The 14,563-nt window shown below is 40.0% G+C and overlaps 1 protein-coding gene across 1 annotated transcript; it reads left to right on the top strand.

Annotated features, from left to right (window-relative positions):
* Positions 1-1,181: 1,181 nt before the first annotated feature.
* On the top strand, positions 1,182-5,525 carry LOC121403160. The gene is made up of 3 exons (XM_041591061.1): positions 1,182-1,899; positions 4,351-4,473; positions 5,500-5,525. Exons 1-3 carry the CDS (start codon positions 1,416-1,418, stop codon positions 5,523-5,525), a joined length of 633 nt encoding a protein of 210 aa, XP_041446995.1. The 5' UTR covers positions 1,182-1,415.
* The last annotated feature ends 9,038 nt before the right edge of the window (positions 5,526-14,563 follow it).

Below are 14,563 nucleotides of genomic sequence, written 5' to 3'. Positions count from 1 at the left end.
ATCTTTGCCTGATAGCTGAACTCTTAAGTCCACAAAGCTGCTTTATTTGAGGTGGATAGACACATGAAGCAGTGGATGAATAAGTGCTGCAGGTCAAAAAGAATATTTCCTTCTTAACCCTTAGAGTAGCTCCTCACTCATGGAAGGCAGGAACACAAGAGGATGATGGGAGGAACTGATGTCACACATAAGGAAGGAACAGGAGGAGGGTTTACAAACAAGGAAATACAGAGCCTGCTGAATAGCTTTGGTCACTAGGTGGCAGCATAACAATGGGTATGCATATAAACATAAGCAATTAAACATATATATTCTAAAGCTCCCCATAGACGCAACGATTCTTCTTGCCGAATGACCAATTTTTGAAGTCCGACCAATCCTTCGAAATTATCGTGCGGTTAGTGGGATTCGAACAATTGTACATCTTACGATTTTTCGGCCGACATCTGTCAGGAAATTGATCGGCCAGATCAAAAAAATCTTTCTTGGTCCCAGTGCAATCTATCTATGTTTGCAGGGCCAAGCAGGCAGCTTCCCTTTGTTTTCCTGGCAAATTGGTCTTTTTAGTTGATGGTCAATTCGTACGATCGTTCCGAGAAGACCGTGGTCTCAAGATGAGGACTGGATCTTTTAAAAATCCCAACATCTATGGCCAGCTTAACCCTGATAACTTTAACTGCTGGGGCAGCACAGTCTGGAAAGCACTTATCCACATGAGGCAGGAGTTGTGTAGTCTCTGTTCCCCTCTATGTTCCAAGGCTGGCTAGCAGAGTCGTATGAGAGCTCCCAAAAGGAAGTTGAGGTTTGCAGCAAGAACCATCCTCTCAGCTATGACTATTCCACTCATAGTACAGCTATGAGTCTCATGAGACTGCTGCTCTTTCTACAGGGAGCCCTGCAAGGTGAGAGATGGGGAGGGGAACAACACTTGGATATTGGAAATAGGATTATATCTACTGTACATATATTTATAACAACTCTTCAAGTCTATATATGGGACATTATTCATAACTAAGTAGGTCACATATACGAATGGCTTTCAGGTTAAACATGTTCAATCACTTCATTCTGAAGTCTAATAGAAAATGGGTTTGAATTTTATTAGCTAACTGAATAAGTAGCAATGTGTTATTTCCCCAAGAGGCCAAGTTACTGTAATGGCCAAGACAACTGCTAATTTTTTGTAAGATTAAAAAACATTAGACTGATTGCAGTGCTTTATTGGTTTGGCACGGGTTATTGACTTATTTATACAGTGTAACTCCCTTTAATAAGGGCCATGTGATCCAGAATTTAGTGGAGAACCTACTATTGGGGATATTTACTAGACAATGATTAGCCCAGTAATGGAACAAAACTGGTGTTATACAATATAGGGGTCACTTTACTATGATACAAGTGATTGAGAACCAAGGATGCAAAATCACACCCCTTGGTGCAGATTCAAAGAGCACTTGCATCATCTGGTTCTGCACTTATTGCTGGTTGTAAATCCTCACCTACTACATGTAAACGATTCACATGTTCTTGATTCTTCTGTTTTAGGGTGTTTATCACAGAGTATCCATGTGTTCCAGATCCCAGAAGTAAATGCAACAAAGGGCAGCACAGTCACTTTACAGTGTAATTACACACTCATTAGCACTGAGGAGACATCGATTGGCTGGTACAGGTGGTACAAACATGTGTTGGGTGGGCCGGAGGTCTCTAATGATAACGTTCATTTCAAGGACAGAGTCTCTAGAGTCACAAACACTGATTTCCTTTCTAATGGCCTGGCTAATATTCAGCTGCATGATGTACAGCTGGAGGAAAGTGGAATGTACCTCTGCGAAGTTGAATTTATGCTCAATCAGTCGACAAAAGGTTACGGGAACTGGACTTTCCTTCATGTGCAAGGTGAGATTCCTGATCATTTGCTTTATTATACCCAGAGCTGAGAAAAAGAACAGGGATATTCAAAAAGAAAGAAATTGTAGTTAGTCAAAGCAATGAAGACCAGAGAAGGGGCGACCAATTTTGCTTCACACCCCTAAGTTATGTAGTAATTTCATCCAGGGTCATAGTAAGTAATACAACAAATAAGCAATAATCTTGGCAGAGCTCACCAGTCTGTATGGCGTTACTTCACGTGTCCTTCACTGCACTCGGGACACTTCGGTAATTCTGTACCACACCACTACAAATCAAACATTGTGACTCTGTGCTATCCCAGAAACTTCATGGAAATCACTGACGTTATCAACATTTGGCTTTATTTAGGCACCCAGGGATTTTAAGAGACAGTGATCAGTGATCAGCTTTTTTCAGCCAGCTGAAGGTTGAACACTGAAAGCTATTATCTGATTGGCTGCCATGGGTTACTGCCCAGGTTCAAATTTGCCCAGTGTTTATACATAACCCCCAGTGCAATACAAGCTTACACATATTGTGCCTTAATAAACCGGCACTTCCTCAGAGCTTACTGAGTTTTGGTAAGGTTTACTAAGGCACGAAACGCGTTAGCTTGTATTGCACATTCTATACAGCTTGTGGTGTTAGAGTTGCTTACTGTTGTGTAATGGCTGCATGAAGCTGCTAATAAAGCATTGTTATACTCTACCCATCCTCGGCTACCAAAACATTACACAGTCACTGCCTCTTAAAATCACTAATGTGTGCCTAAATAAAGCCAAATTTTGATAAAGTCAGTGGTTTTTGTGAAGTTTCTGGGAGAGAGCAATGTCAGAGAGTCACAGTAGGAAGGCTGTCAAAAGTAAAAAGGAAAGCTGCGGTTAGTCAGCCACAGACAATGGCATTTAATACTGCAGATTCAGCCCGTAACAATTTCTTTGAAGCTAGACAAAACATGAGGGAAATAATGACCCATTTAAAGGAGAGCCGTCACCCAAAAAAAAACATTCCAAATCCTATTTTATCACATTAGTCAAGCAAAATGAACTTTAATTACACTATATAAATTATTTGAATTTTGTTTCCTTCAGTCTGGGAATTCATAATTATAGCAAGCAGGAAGCAGCCATTTTGTGGACAGTTTTATTAAGGCAAGCCTTGTATCATCTCAGAATCTTGTTTGTGCACCAGAATGGGGGATCCGATGTCCATTTCCATGCCCTGGCTACACAATTTAATGGTAAAGAGAACGGGGGAATGTGTGGAGAGCAGTGACATCTAGGAAGTGCTGAATGGAAAGTGAAAGTAATTGTCTGCCCCGCCTCTATGCCACTGGTATAGAGGAGGGGCAGACAATATTTGATTGACAGCTGAAATTTTTAAATGAGCTTACAACAGCTATGAATGCTTTAATAAAAAATAGAAATTGGATTTCATGTTTAATTTGAAAAGGACTTTTCTTATACAGATTTTTGTGTCTGGATGACAGGTCCACTTTAAATCACTTTTAAAAGCAAAATATCTAGGTTATAACTACACATGTACATCTACATGGTATAAAGTGTATGCTGCAGTATATTGAACCATTTACAAACACATACTTCCATTACTAATACTTAAAGATACTAACAAGTACTGTAATTGCCTGTCATGGTTTCAGGTCAACGATCTGCCTCCATCCCACATATAACCTTCAATAAATCGCATGCAGCCTTTCTTTTGGTCTGTTTTGTGAAGCTTGTGAATATATCACCTGCATTTCATCCATTCTGTCTAACTCATTCTAACCTTCTAAACCTTATCACCAGTCTATCCATACATTCCCCCTAATGTATTTCTTGTATTCTCAACTAGGGATGCACCGAATCCACTATTTTGGATTAGTTCGAACCCCTGAATCCTTCGCGAAAGATTCAACTGAAGACCGAACCGAATCAGAATCCTAATTTGCATATGTAAATTAGGGGTGGGAAGGGAAAAACATTTTTTACTTCCTTGTTTTGTGACAAAAGTCACACGATTTCCCTCCCTGCCCCTAATTTTCGTATGCAAATTAGGATTTGGATTCGGTTTGGCCGGACAGAAGGATTCGGCCAAATCCGAATCCTGCTGAAAAAGGCTGAATCCTGGACGAATCCTGAACCGAATCCTGGATTCGGTGCATCCCTATTCTCAACCCTCTGTATTCTAACTCATACTATTCCACACAAGTTCCCTGTTCTATTGGATTGGGCTTAGTATTTTATAGAGTGCAAGGAGCTTTGATCATTTTTCTTCCCACAGGCTTAATGTCTCCCCAGAAAGCAATTTTACTGGCATGAATTATATTGGAAAGTGATTTAGAATTACTTTTAATTTTCATTTTGGAAAAATCAGTTTTTGGATGGAGATCCTGAAATCTTTTTCCATGAGATTTTCTTGACCATGTCTATGTGTTTCTCTTGTTGTACCCCCTAGAGTTTGTAACCCTGAACCCTGAGAATCCTGTAGACAACGTTGTTGGAATTACCTTTAGGCTTTTGATTGTGCTGCTGATTAGTTTCATGTCTGGGGCGTTGTACCTGCTGTGGATCAAACGAGGTGAGAAAGAGAAAATGAGCCCTTTCTTTATGAGAAAGTTGATGGTGTAGGTACATATGGGATGGGTGTTTGTCTCGTATAAGTCTTTATTTTGTACACCAAAAGGTAAAATATTCTTTTTTGAGATTAATGTATTAATGTTTTGCCCACTGTCTCTAGAATCTAGTCTGTTTGGATGTGTATACAGGTAATCTAATACAGGTATAGGATCCCTTATCCGGAAACCCAGAATCCAGAAAGCTCTGAATTACGGAATGGCTGTCTCTCATAGACTCCATTTTATCCATATAATTCGAATTTTTAAAAATGATTTCCATTTTCTCTGTAATAATAAAACTGTCCCTTGTACTTGATCCCAACTAAGATATAATTAATCCTTATTGTAAGCAAAACCAGCCTATTGGGTTTTATGTAATTGTTTAAATTAATTTCTAGTAGACTTAAGGCATGAAGACCCAAATTACAGAAAGATCCGTTATACGGAAAACCCTAAGTCTCAAGCATTCTGGATAACAGGTCCCATACCTGTATACCAAAGTACAGAGCTTCTTAGGACACCATTCTGTTTACATTATCAGAATGACTTAATAATAGACCTGTTTATTATCTCTAAAATTACTGTAAACAGTGTCTAGATTTCTCCCTGCATCCAGTCTCCTGTCATTTCTATATCACAAGAGGATCAAATGCAGCACTTTCAGCTACTTCCTAGTCTAGGAAGCCTTGAGCTCTCCTTCTCTCTTCCACTGTGAAGAGGTGTTTACTGCACATGTGCGATGCCTCTGCTCCAATGGAAAATTAATCATATACAGTAGGCACCTCTTTGGCTGTCTTCTCAAAAGAGAGAAGGAAATCTCTGGAAAAATGGTGGAGCTTGAGACTAGACAGTGATGAAGCTAAAATGAGTTGCTTGTGATTTAGCTACAACATGAGCCTGAATGCGGGGAGAAAGGTTTGTTATTCTGGGGCTTGTTAATGTTTATGTTGTAACTGAACTAACTTGTAGCATGTTTCTTTCATCCTTAGGCCATGCTCCCAGCAGAGAACTGTAAGTCTGTCTCTTCCTTCTACACCAAGTTATTACAAGAACGGTAGTTAAGGCTATTGATTAGGGAAGCGAGGAAATTATACATGTTTAATTGAAATGCCTTCAATGAACAGGGAAAGTTATTTTTAAAGGGCAACTAATGATAAATAATATGGTACCTTCTTTTCATTTTAAATTTGATTTCTCTCCAAGGGTATAGCGTTTTTATGCATGCAAACCTGTTTTTCCGCCTAGAAGTTGTACCTATGATACGATAGTTAAAAGGAATGCATTTATATTATTTATGACTTTATGCTGCAATTTAGATTAGCACAATTCACTGCATTTTTAATTCGTATATATAACAGAATGCAGTGGGCAAAATACAAAAACAAGGTCTGACCTTTCTTGAATTTCGCACACTGGTTTCTGGTCTTGACAGATCCAGATCTCCATTTTGGAGCACAGAGACCAGTGACTAGCACCTTGAATAGAGTGATGTCTATGTTAGATTAGGGCCAGCACATAGACAGCATGTCATACAAACACTCAAAGGGATTCTGTCATGGGGAAAAAAAAAATTCAAAATGAATCAGTTACTAGTGCTGCTCCAGCAGAATTCTGCACTGAAATCCATTTCTCAAAAGAGCAAACAGATTTTTTTATATTCAATTTTGAAATCTGACATGGGGCTAGACATATTGTCAATTTCCCAGCTGCCCCAAGTCATATGACTTGTGCTCTGATAAACTTCAATCACTCTCCCTTCCCCCCAGGGAAGGTAAACCGATAACAGCTCCCTAACACAAGATAACAGCTGCCTGGTAGATTTAAGAACAACACTCAATAGTAAAAACCCATGTCCCACTGAGACACATTCATTTACATTGAGAAGGAAAAACAGCAGCCTGCCAGAAAGCATTTCTCTCCTAAAGTGCAGGCACAAGTCACATGACCAGGGCAGCTGGGAAATTGCCCGCCATGCCGCTCCTCTTCTCCTGCGCCGACTCCTACTTAGTGTGCGCGCGGTGCGCACTTCTGGTTTTTGTAGGCGCATGGGCGCTGGCCTGTGCCTCTTGCACGTTGCAAATCTGATTTTTTTATCTGGCTTGAGCTTAGTAGTGATGGGCGAATTTATTCGCCAGGCGCAAATTCGCAGCGAATTTCCACGTTTCGCCAGCGGCGAATAAAATCAAGAAATTGCCATGAAAATTCGTCAGCAAGTCAAAATTTCTTTGATGCCCACGACAATTCAGACACCGGTGACAATTAAAGGCACCCATTGACTTTAATGCACGTCAAATTGCCTCCGGCATCGGAATTGTCGCCAGCGTCAAAATTTGCGTTTTGTGTATTTTTCGCCGTATTTTTCAGCAAAATGGTAGCATAGCAATTCACCCATCGCTAGAGCTTAGCCATTCCCCCAGGGAATACGTAAATGACCCTTATAGTGTTTAGTTCACATCGTCTACCCCGCTAACCCCAGAAGGTTAATAATTGAAGCTTCCTGATGGGGCCCTGACAAATAAGAAGTATGGGTAATATGACATCTGATAGCGGCATTTGGCCTGCAAAAATATTTAGAAATATGTAGAATATAATCTCTTCCTTTGCAACTATAAAATAAGAAGAAGTATACTGGAATGCCTTCAAAAGGAAACACTTAGTTCTGCATATTGTACAGTACTCATTTGAGTAATATTTTATATCTTCAAAAATAATTCCAAAATAATTATTGTTTCCCACTGAACTAGTCTAAGACACATCAGCACCAGAGGAGTTCGAGTCCTAAGTTATGCATCTCGGATATCAAGAATTAGTTTTAGAGGTAAGTGGGAAACAAATGTGTTGAAATTCAGAGAGAATTCTGCTTAGCTCAACAATATTTTAGGGTGCGAACGACACTGCAGTTTCATGTGATTGATCGGTTATTGTCTGCTCCTAAAAGTCTCAAGGGGATTCCTACTGGCTGAATAAGGATTCCAAAACTTGTGGGCACATTTACTAAGCTCGAGTGAAGGATTCGAATGAAAAATACTTCGAATTTCGAAGTATTTTTTTGGGTACTTCGACCATAGGCTACTACGACCTTCGACTTCGATTCAAACTAAAAATCGTTTAACTATTCGAACCATTCGATAGTCGAAGTACTGTCTCTTTAAAAAAAACTTTGACTGCATTCTTCGGCAGTTTAAACCTACCGAGGTACAATGTTAGCCTATGGGGACCTTCTCCATCACTTTTCTAAGCTTTTTTTGATCGAAGAAAAATCCTTCGATCGATCGCTTAAAATCATTCAAATCGTTTGATTTGAAGGATTTTATCGATGGTAGGATTTCCGCTAAAATCCTTTGAATTCGATATTCGAATTCAAAGGATTTTACTTTGAGTTCGACTGTTTATTAACCCTCGATATTCGACCCTTAGTAAATGTGCCCCTAAGTCTGTTGCCGAGCTTGAAAATGAGTCAAGTAAGTGGAGATGAGAATTTGGACAAACATGATTCAGTGCTCAGTGTCATTCCGTGGCTACTAAAGCAAATAAAGTTCTGTCTTGCATAAAAAAGGGCATTAACTCAAGGGATGAAAACATAATTATGCCTCTTTATAGGTCCCTGGTGAGGCCTCATCTGGAGTATGCAGTGCAATTTTGGACTCCAGTCCTTAAGAGGGATATAAATGAGCTGGAGAGAGTGCAGAGACTAAGTGCAACTAGACGAGTTAAGGGGAATGAAACAATTAAACTAAGCTGAGAATGAGATGTTTTCATTTCATTTTCCTTCTGTGATAAATAGGCCTGTTAAAAAAAAACCTCTAAACAAGTAAATAGAGATCTGTGGAGTTCTATGAGAAATCTATTCTTACCCTTGAATAAAAGCTCCCCTGTGTGGCCGCCGTTTGAAATGCACTGATTTTCAAGTGCTGTGGCTTCTGGTCAGGGAATGCTGGGATGTGTCACAGCATTTAAGGCACTTTTTTTAAAAACATTTTTTCATCCTTTAGCGGATAAGTCTAATATTCTTAATGCTCAAAACAACTATCTAGAAATTAACTAGTGTACTGATTTTTCTTAGAGCAAAATAATGACGCCCTCCAAAGCACAGTGACTGAACAGGTAATATTTATTTGTAGTATTTTGTAAAGTAAATGTCTAAACAGGTTACAAAATCCAGTGGCACAACCTGAGCATGTTTATATTGATGCCATACAAGAAAAGAGCTGAATGTGAGTATAATGTGCCACAGTGACCCCATAATGGCATGTTATAAGCACCTCATCTCCTTTAGTTTGGATTATGGAGTGACTGGAGACTAGGCAGCTAATGATAAAGGGAAGTTTATTGCTGACCTGACAAGGGCATTGTTTCTAGAGCTTCGTCTACAACTACATTGTACATCTAAAGATGTCTCCATCAAGAATTAATTACTCTCCTTAAAGGAGAAGGAAAGGATTTGTGCACTTGGGGCTGCCAAATGTTAGGCTCCCCTAAGTGATTATATTGACTTACCTGAAACCCCGGGCTGGTGCTCCTATCAGCAGAAAACTGCAATGGCCTGGGGTTATACCAGTGAGCACCATGGAGCGACTCACTTCCGGCGTCTTCCTTCTTCGCGCGGCTGCAATGCGCAGTAGGATGAAAAGCCGAGCTTTAACTAAAAAGTTGGCTATTTCGTTCAACTGCGCATGTGTTTGCCCCGGGAAATTTGAAGAAGGAAGAAGATGGAAGAGCAGTGGCGGAACTACCGGGGGAGCAAGGGGTGCGAGCGGGCCAGGGCCCGCACCCCCTCAGGCCCCCCCGGCAGCTCACGCGCCACTGACAAAGTGGCCAAATTCGGCCGTACAGAGGGGGCCGGGGGCCGGCTGCGCGTCACGCACCAGGGCCCGCCCCCCTCTAGTGACGCTATCAATCCATGGTGCTCACTGGAATAAACACAGGTATAGTTACCAGCTTGCACACCCTGGCTCTCCAAATCGTATATTGCCCGGTGCCCGGCCGAGAAGGCTTCGGAAACCCACAACTTCAGAGTAAGTAATTCAACCGGCACACAGGTCTTAGTTGCAAGAAAGGACAACCCTTGCTGTGTTTTATTTGCGTGATGCAACTTTTCGGGGTGATCCCCTTTGTCAAGCGTACAATAGTCTTGATCACAAACGGTTTGTATGCTTGACAAAGGGGATCACCCCGAAACGTTGCATCACTCAAATAAAATACAGGAAGGGTTGTCTCTGCTTGCAACTAAGACCTGTGTGCCGGTTGAATTACTTGCTCACTGGTATAACCCCGGGCCGGTGCAGTTTTCTGCTGATAGGAGCACTGGCCCAGGGTTTCAGGTAAGTCAATACAATCACTTGGGGGGGCCTAACATTTGGCAACCCCAAGTGCACAAAGCCTTTCCTTCTCCTTTAAGGGCTAGAGCTTATGTTAACTTAAAGGTGAACCACTCCGTTAAGCAACTATTCTTTAAAACAAGATACATTGGCCTGGCGCCATGAAGAACCATTGACTGAATTTTAGGACATCTAATTGATTGGCACTTGTGCAGTTTTATTCTCATGCTTTGATTCCTTGGATAAATACATGAATTAGCCAAGGGGTTTGGGGGAGGGGGTCTGTATCCCATACAGACTTACATTAGATCCAACGTATTTGATATAACTATATATTAAACTATATAACTCAACTCCAAATTATCTATTTTCCCAGCAGATCCAGTGTCCTTATATTTTGGATAACCTACAGTATGGCTGCATGGAAATGCAACCGCAAAATAGTTTTTCAGCCAAGAATCTGGAAGGGGCAGAATATGAAGTTCTCTAAAGGACAAGATTTTACAGCGGGTGTGAGGATGAACTCTTTCTATACAACTATATACTCTTTATATACAGTAGGCACACTTGCCACATATTCACATTATGCATTTTGTTGGTTCCTAGTATGATGTGCATTTATACAGTGCCAGATCATATTATCGCATATTATCTGTTATCAAAAATGCTCGGGACCTGAGGTTTTCCGAATTTTTCTGTAATTTGGATCTTCATACCTTAAGTTGACTAGAAAATTATGTAAATATCAAGTAACCCCAATAGGCTGGTTTTGCTTCCAGTAAGGATTAATTATATCTTAGTTTGGATCATGTAAATGGCACTGTTTTATCATTACAGAGAAAAAATTTGGATTATTTTGCTAAAATGGAGTCTACTGTATGGGAGACGGCCTTTCCATAATTCGGAGCTTTCTGGATAATGGGTTTCCTGATAGCAGGTCCCATACCTGTCTATGTTTTACAGTAGACATAGCATGGTTCAGCATATTGGATGTACAGTAGCCGTGCAACATGGGGCTCTAACTGTGCCACTTACAAATCCAGTGCATTCCACTTCTAACAGATGCTTGGCACGTTCTGTTATATTTAACACGAGCAACATATTCTAGGCCACCGATCACAGGCGTACCTCTGCACTTTTGGCCTTGGTCTGAGTTTGCCCATAAACCATAAACCATATGGAAGAATCCCTCTAATTACACCTGACAATCCAGTACAACAAGGTACCCCCTGTGACATCAGCATGCTTAAAAGAGAACTAAACCCTAAAGATGAATAGGGCAAAAAATGCCGTATTTTATATACTGAAGTTATTGCACCAGCGTAAAATTTCAGCTTGTCAACAGCAGCAATGATCCAGGACTTCAAACTTGTCACAGGGGGTCACCATCTTGGAAAGTGTCTGTGACACTCACATGCTCAGTGGGCTCGGAGCAGCTGTTGAGAAGCTAAGCTTAGGGGTCGTCACTAATTATCAAGCAGAAAATGAGGTTGGCCTGTAATATAAGCTGATGCTACAGGGCTGATTATTAAATTCTGATGCTAGTTGCACTGGTTTATGTGCTGCCATATAATAATTATATATATATTAATCTTTAGTTAAGATTTAGTTCTCCTTTAAATGTGATAATCCAATCAATGTGCCTGACTGTCATATGTATACTAAAGTGCATGTTAGAAAATCCGCATGCTGAAATGTGCAATGTATTATATAGCCAGCATGTGCCTATATGCATATATAAGAGTGTATATTTTGACTATATTAAATAGAGAGGTAAGAGGCAAGAGGTAGCCGCATATGGTGGACAGATGGACAGGGAAACCTATCTAAATGCAAATTGAATAGTCACTATTTAGTAATTCCACAAATTACATCCAACTATCAAAACCAGAGAAAAATCAGTAGACTAGCAGCAGCAGCTCAGAAAACGATACTACAACAATGGTTAACCCTTGAATCCCCATCTATATTGATAGTCCAACAAAAATTGCATCACCTATTTCATATGGATTGGTTGGCAGTAGTGATGGGCGAATTTATTCGCCAGGCGCGAATTCGTGGCGAATTTGCGCGATTCGCTGCCAGCTAATAAATTCACAAAACGCCCGTGAAAATTCGCGGAAAAAATTTGCGGCAAAAATTCGCGGCAAAAATTCGCCGGCGTCAATTTTTTTTTCGAAAACGCGAATTTCGCCCATCACTAGTTGGCAGCAATAATCAGAAACACAACACAACAAAATTCTTTAACACCTGGACTACATATACTGTATAACAACACTCCCACACCATACTAGATACCTTACGGTTTATACCTTCAGACAAACAACATGGTACGACGAAGAAACTCTTAGAGAACACCCACTTGTAATGGAGTCACCCCAATACCTCGACGCATGGCAACACGAACAAGAAAGGCTGGATTTCGCACCCCCAGGAGTCATCAAATAAATAGACTATTGGCTATATACCCGTTAAATCCTACCTAGGGTCATATACTAAATTTTGAGCTGTACAATTTTATAATGTTATTATATATAGTTGGAAAACCATTGTCGAAAACTGTTGAAGAATCTGTACGGATTATTCTTACTATATACAAAACTGCATAATGAAAAGAAGCTTTATTGTGTGATATAAATAAATAAAAACATGTTGGAAAAAAATAGAGATTCTCTTGTTATCACTTTGTATCAACTTGTCATCTCTAAGCAGCCCAAATTCAATTTTTCATGAGCAAAGAACCTGAAGGAATGACGGAGTCTTACAGATCCTAGAGACAAATATGTGAAAAAAGCTCTCCCCTCCTTACCCCACACCCAGGAGCTTATAGATGTACTGGATGTTAATATGTACTAGCCTTATAACTGACACACACTTTACACATCAACATTTGGGCAAATGCTATAAAATTAGACACAAAATGACATGAAACACATGGAGGCCTATTTATTAAAGCCTAAAGCGTATGAGTAAGTGCCCCAGTAGGAACAAAACGCGTTAGGTCCTGTCTCTTATGTCCTAATACATTTTTTAAATTTTTAACTGATTGATTTATTATTGTTGGAGGAACTCACATCTATTTTTTGAAATGTTGTCTATTTATTAAAGGTCAAATTTTTGTGGTTTTAGTGGTTTTTGAAATCAAGAATAAACTCATTTCCATAAATGTCAGTCATTTATGAAAAAATCCAGATTCGGAATTGTTGCTGTTTTGTCACAAAATGAATCCTGGAAAAACTAAAACAAACAAGGGAAAGTTGTGCTCACCACTAATTTTTAAAACCATTAGGGGGGGGGGGTGCAATGAGGCTGTGACCACAAAATACATATAGACAAATACAAGATTCCTCTGCACTCAACCCATTATCAATATATTTAAGACAGAGACATTTTGTGCATACTGCTACTGAAAAAATGCCTTACCCTTTAAACAAAACAGGGATTGTTTGTCCATATATTGCAATATATTTAAGCTGGCCAACTACGTCAAAGTCATCCCATATCTGGCCAGTCCTATGCTCAATTTTCATCTGATTCATTAAGAATCCTGGGAAAGTCACACTTTTTTTTCTGGGTTTTTTTTTTTTTTTGGACGACAAAACCAAAAACCCCAAAAAAGTCACAGTTTAGTAAATTGGGCCCAACGGAGGTGGTTTATATGATCAAGCGCCCATATGGCTTATTATACTGTGGGAAGAAAGAGTGACGACTGAAGGAGAGAAAAGACATGTATTGAGCAAGTGTCTGTGCTGCCTTAGATCCAGAAAGGACAAGTAAAACCAGAGAACAGAAAAAGGACGTGGCAGAAAAGCCAGTAGCAAAACATTGGGCTGAAACACAACATTCAGATGTACAACCATGGATCATGCTGAGACTGAGACACATACAAGAGGAGGTGATAAAGAAAAAAAAGATTTGTGAATTAAATTGTGTGACACCAAAAGGTTTAAATAGGCAGCTTTTAGTTAGCTGTACCTTAACGATCCTTCAATTTTGGTTTAATTTTTTCAGTATGAGAGTCTGAAAAGATATATAGGCCAATTGATTTAGATGTGCTTTATTTGAATATCTTATCTGACTGTAAAATTTACACAAAGTGATAAAAGGTTCCTCAAAACTAAGTTACAGATGAAAATGGCAAGTTGATGCAATGTGATTACAAGAAAATCTTGTGATCTTAAAAAAAAGGACACTTTTAGCTTTTAGGGCAGAGACACACGGGCAGATTCAAGGAGATTAATCGCCCGGCGACTAATCTCCCCGAACTGCCTTTCCTGCCTTTCTGCCGGCCAGAATCAAAATCGCCGAAAGGATGGAACTCGGAACGCCCCAATTTCTGAAGTCGCCTTGTGAGGAAAAACAAATTGCTCCGAGTGCCATCCCACCAGCGATTTTCATTTTAGCCGGCGGGAAAGCAGTTCAGGGAGATTAATCGCACCAAGAAGAGGAGATTTATTGCCGGGCGACTAATCTCCCCCAATCTGCCCGTGTGTCTCTGCCCTTAAGGACGCATGAAGGTGACGCACCATTTGGTGAGAGAATTGATCACATGTTTATGGTTATTTTCTGTTTCAGTTTCTCTTGGATACTTTAGGAAAAGAGATGGGACAGAGGCACCTGCTGGCTGTATAATATACTGCACATTTCATGATGTGGATTTTCTAATATGCACTTGATGCTGATGATGTCACAGGGGGGACCTTGTTTTATTGGATTGTCGGGTGTATTTTCAGCT

The sequence above is a fragment of the Xenopus laevis genome, chromosome 4L, assembly GCF_017654675.1.
Source record: "Xenopus laevis strain J_2021 chromosome 4L, Xenopus_laevis_v10.1, whole genome shotgun sequence".
Taxonomy (NCBI): Eukaryota; Metazoa; Chordata; class Amphibia; order Anura; family Pipidae; genus Xenopus; species Xenopus laevis.
Note: the sequence above shows the minus strand (reverse complement) of the source record. Positions and strands in the feature narration are given on the sequence as shown.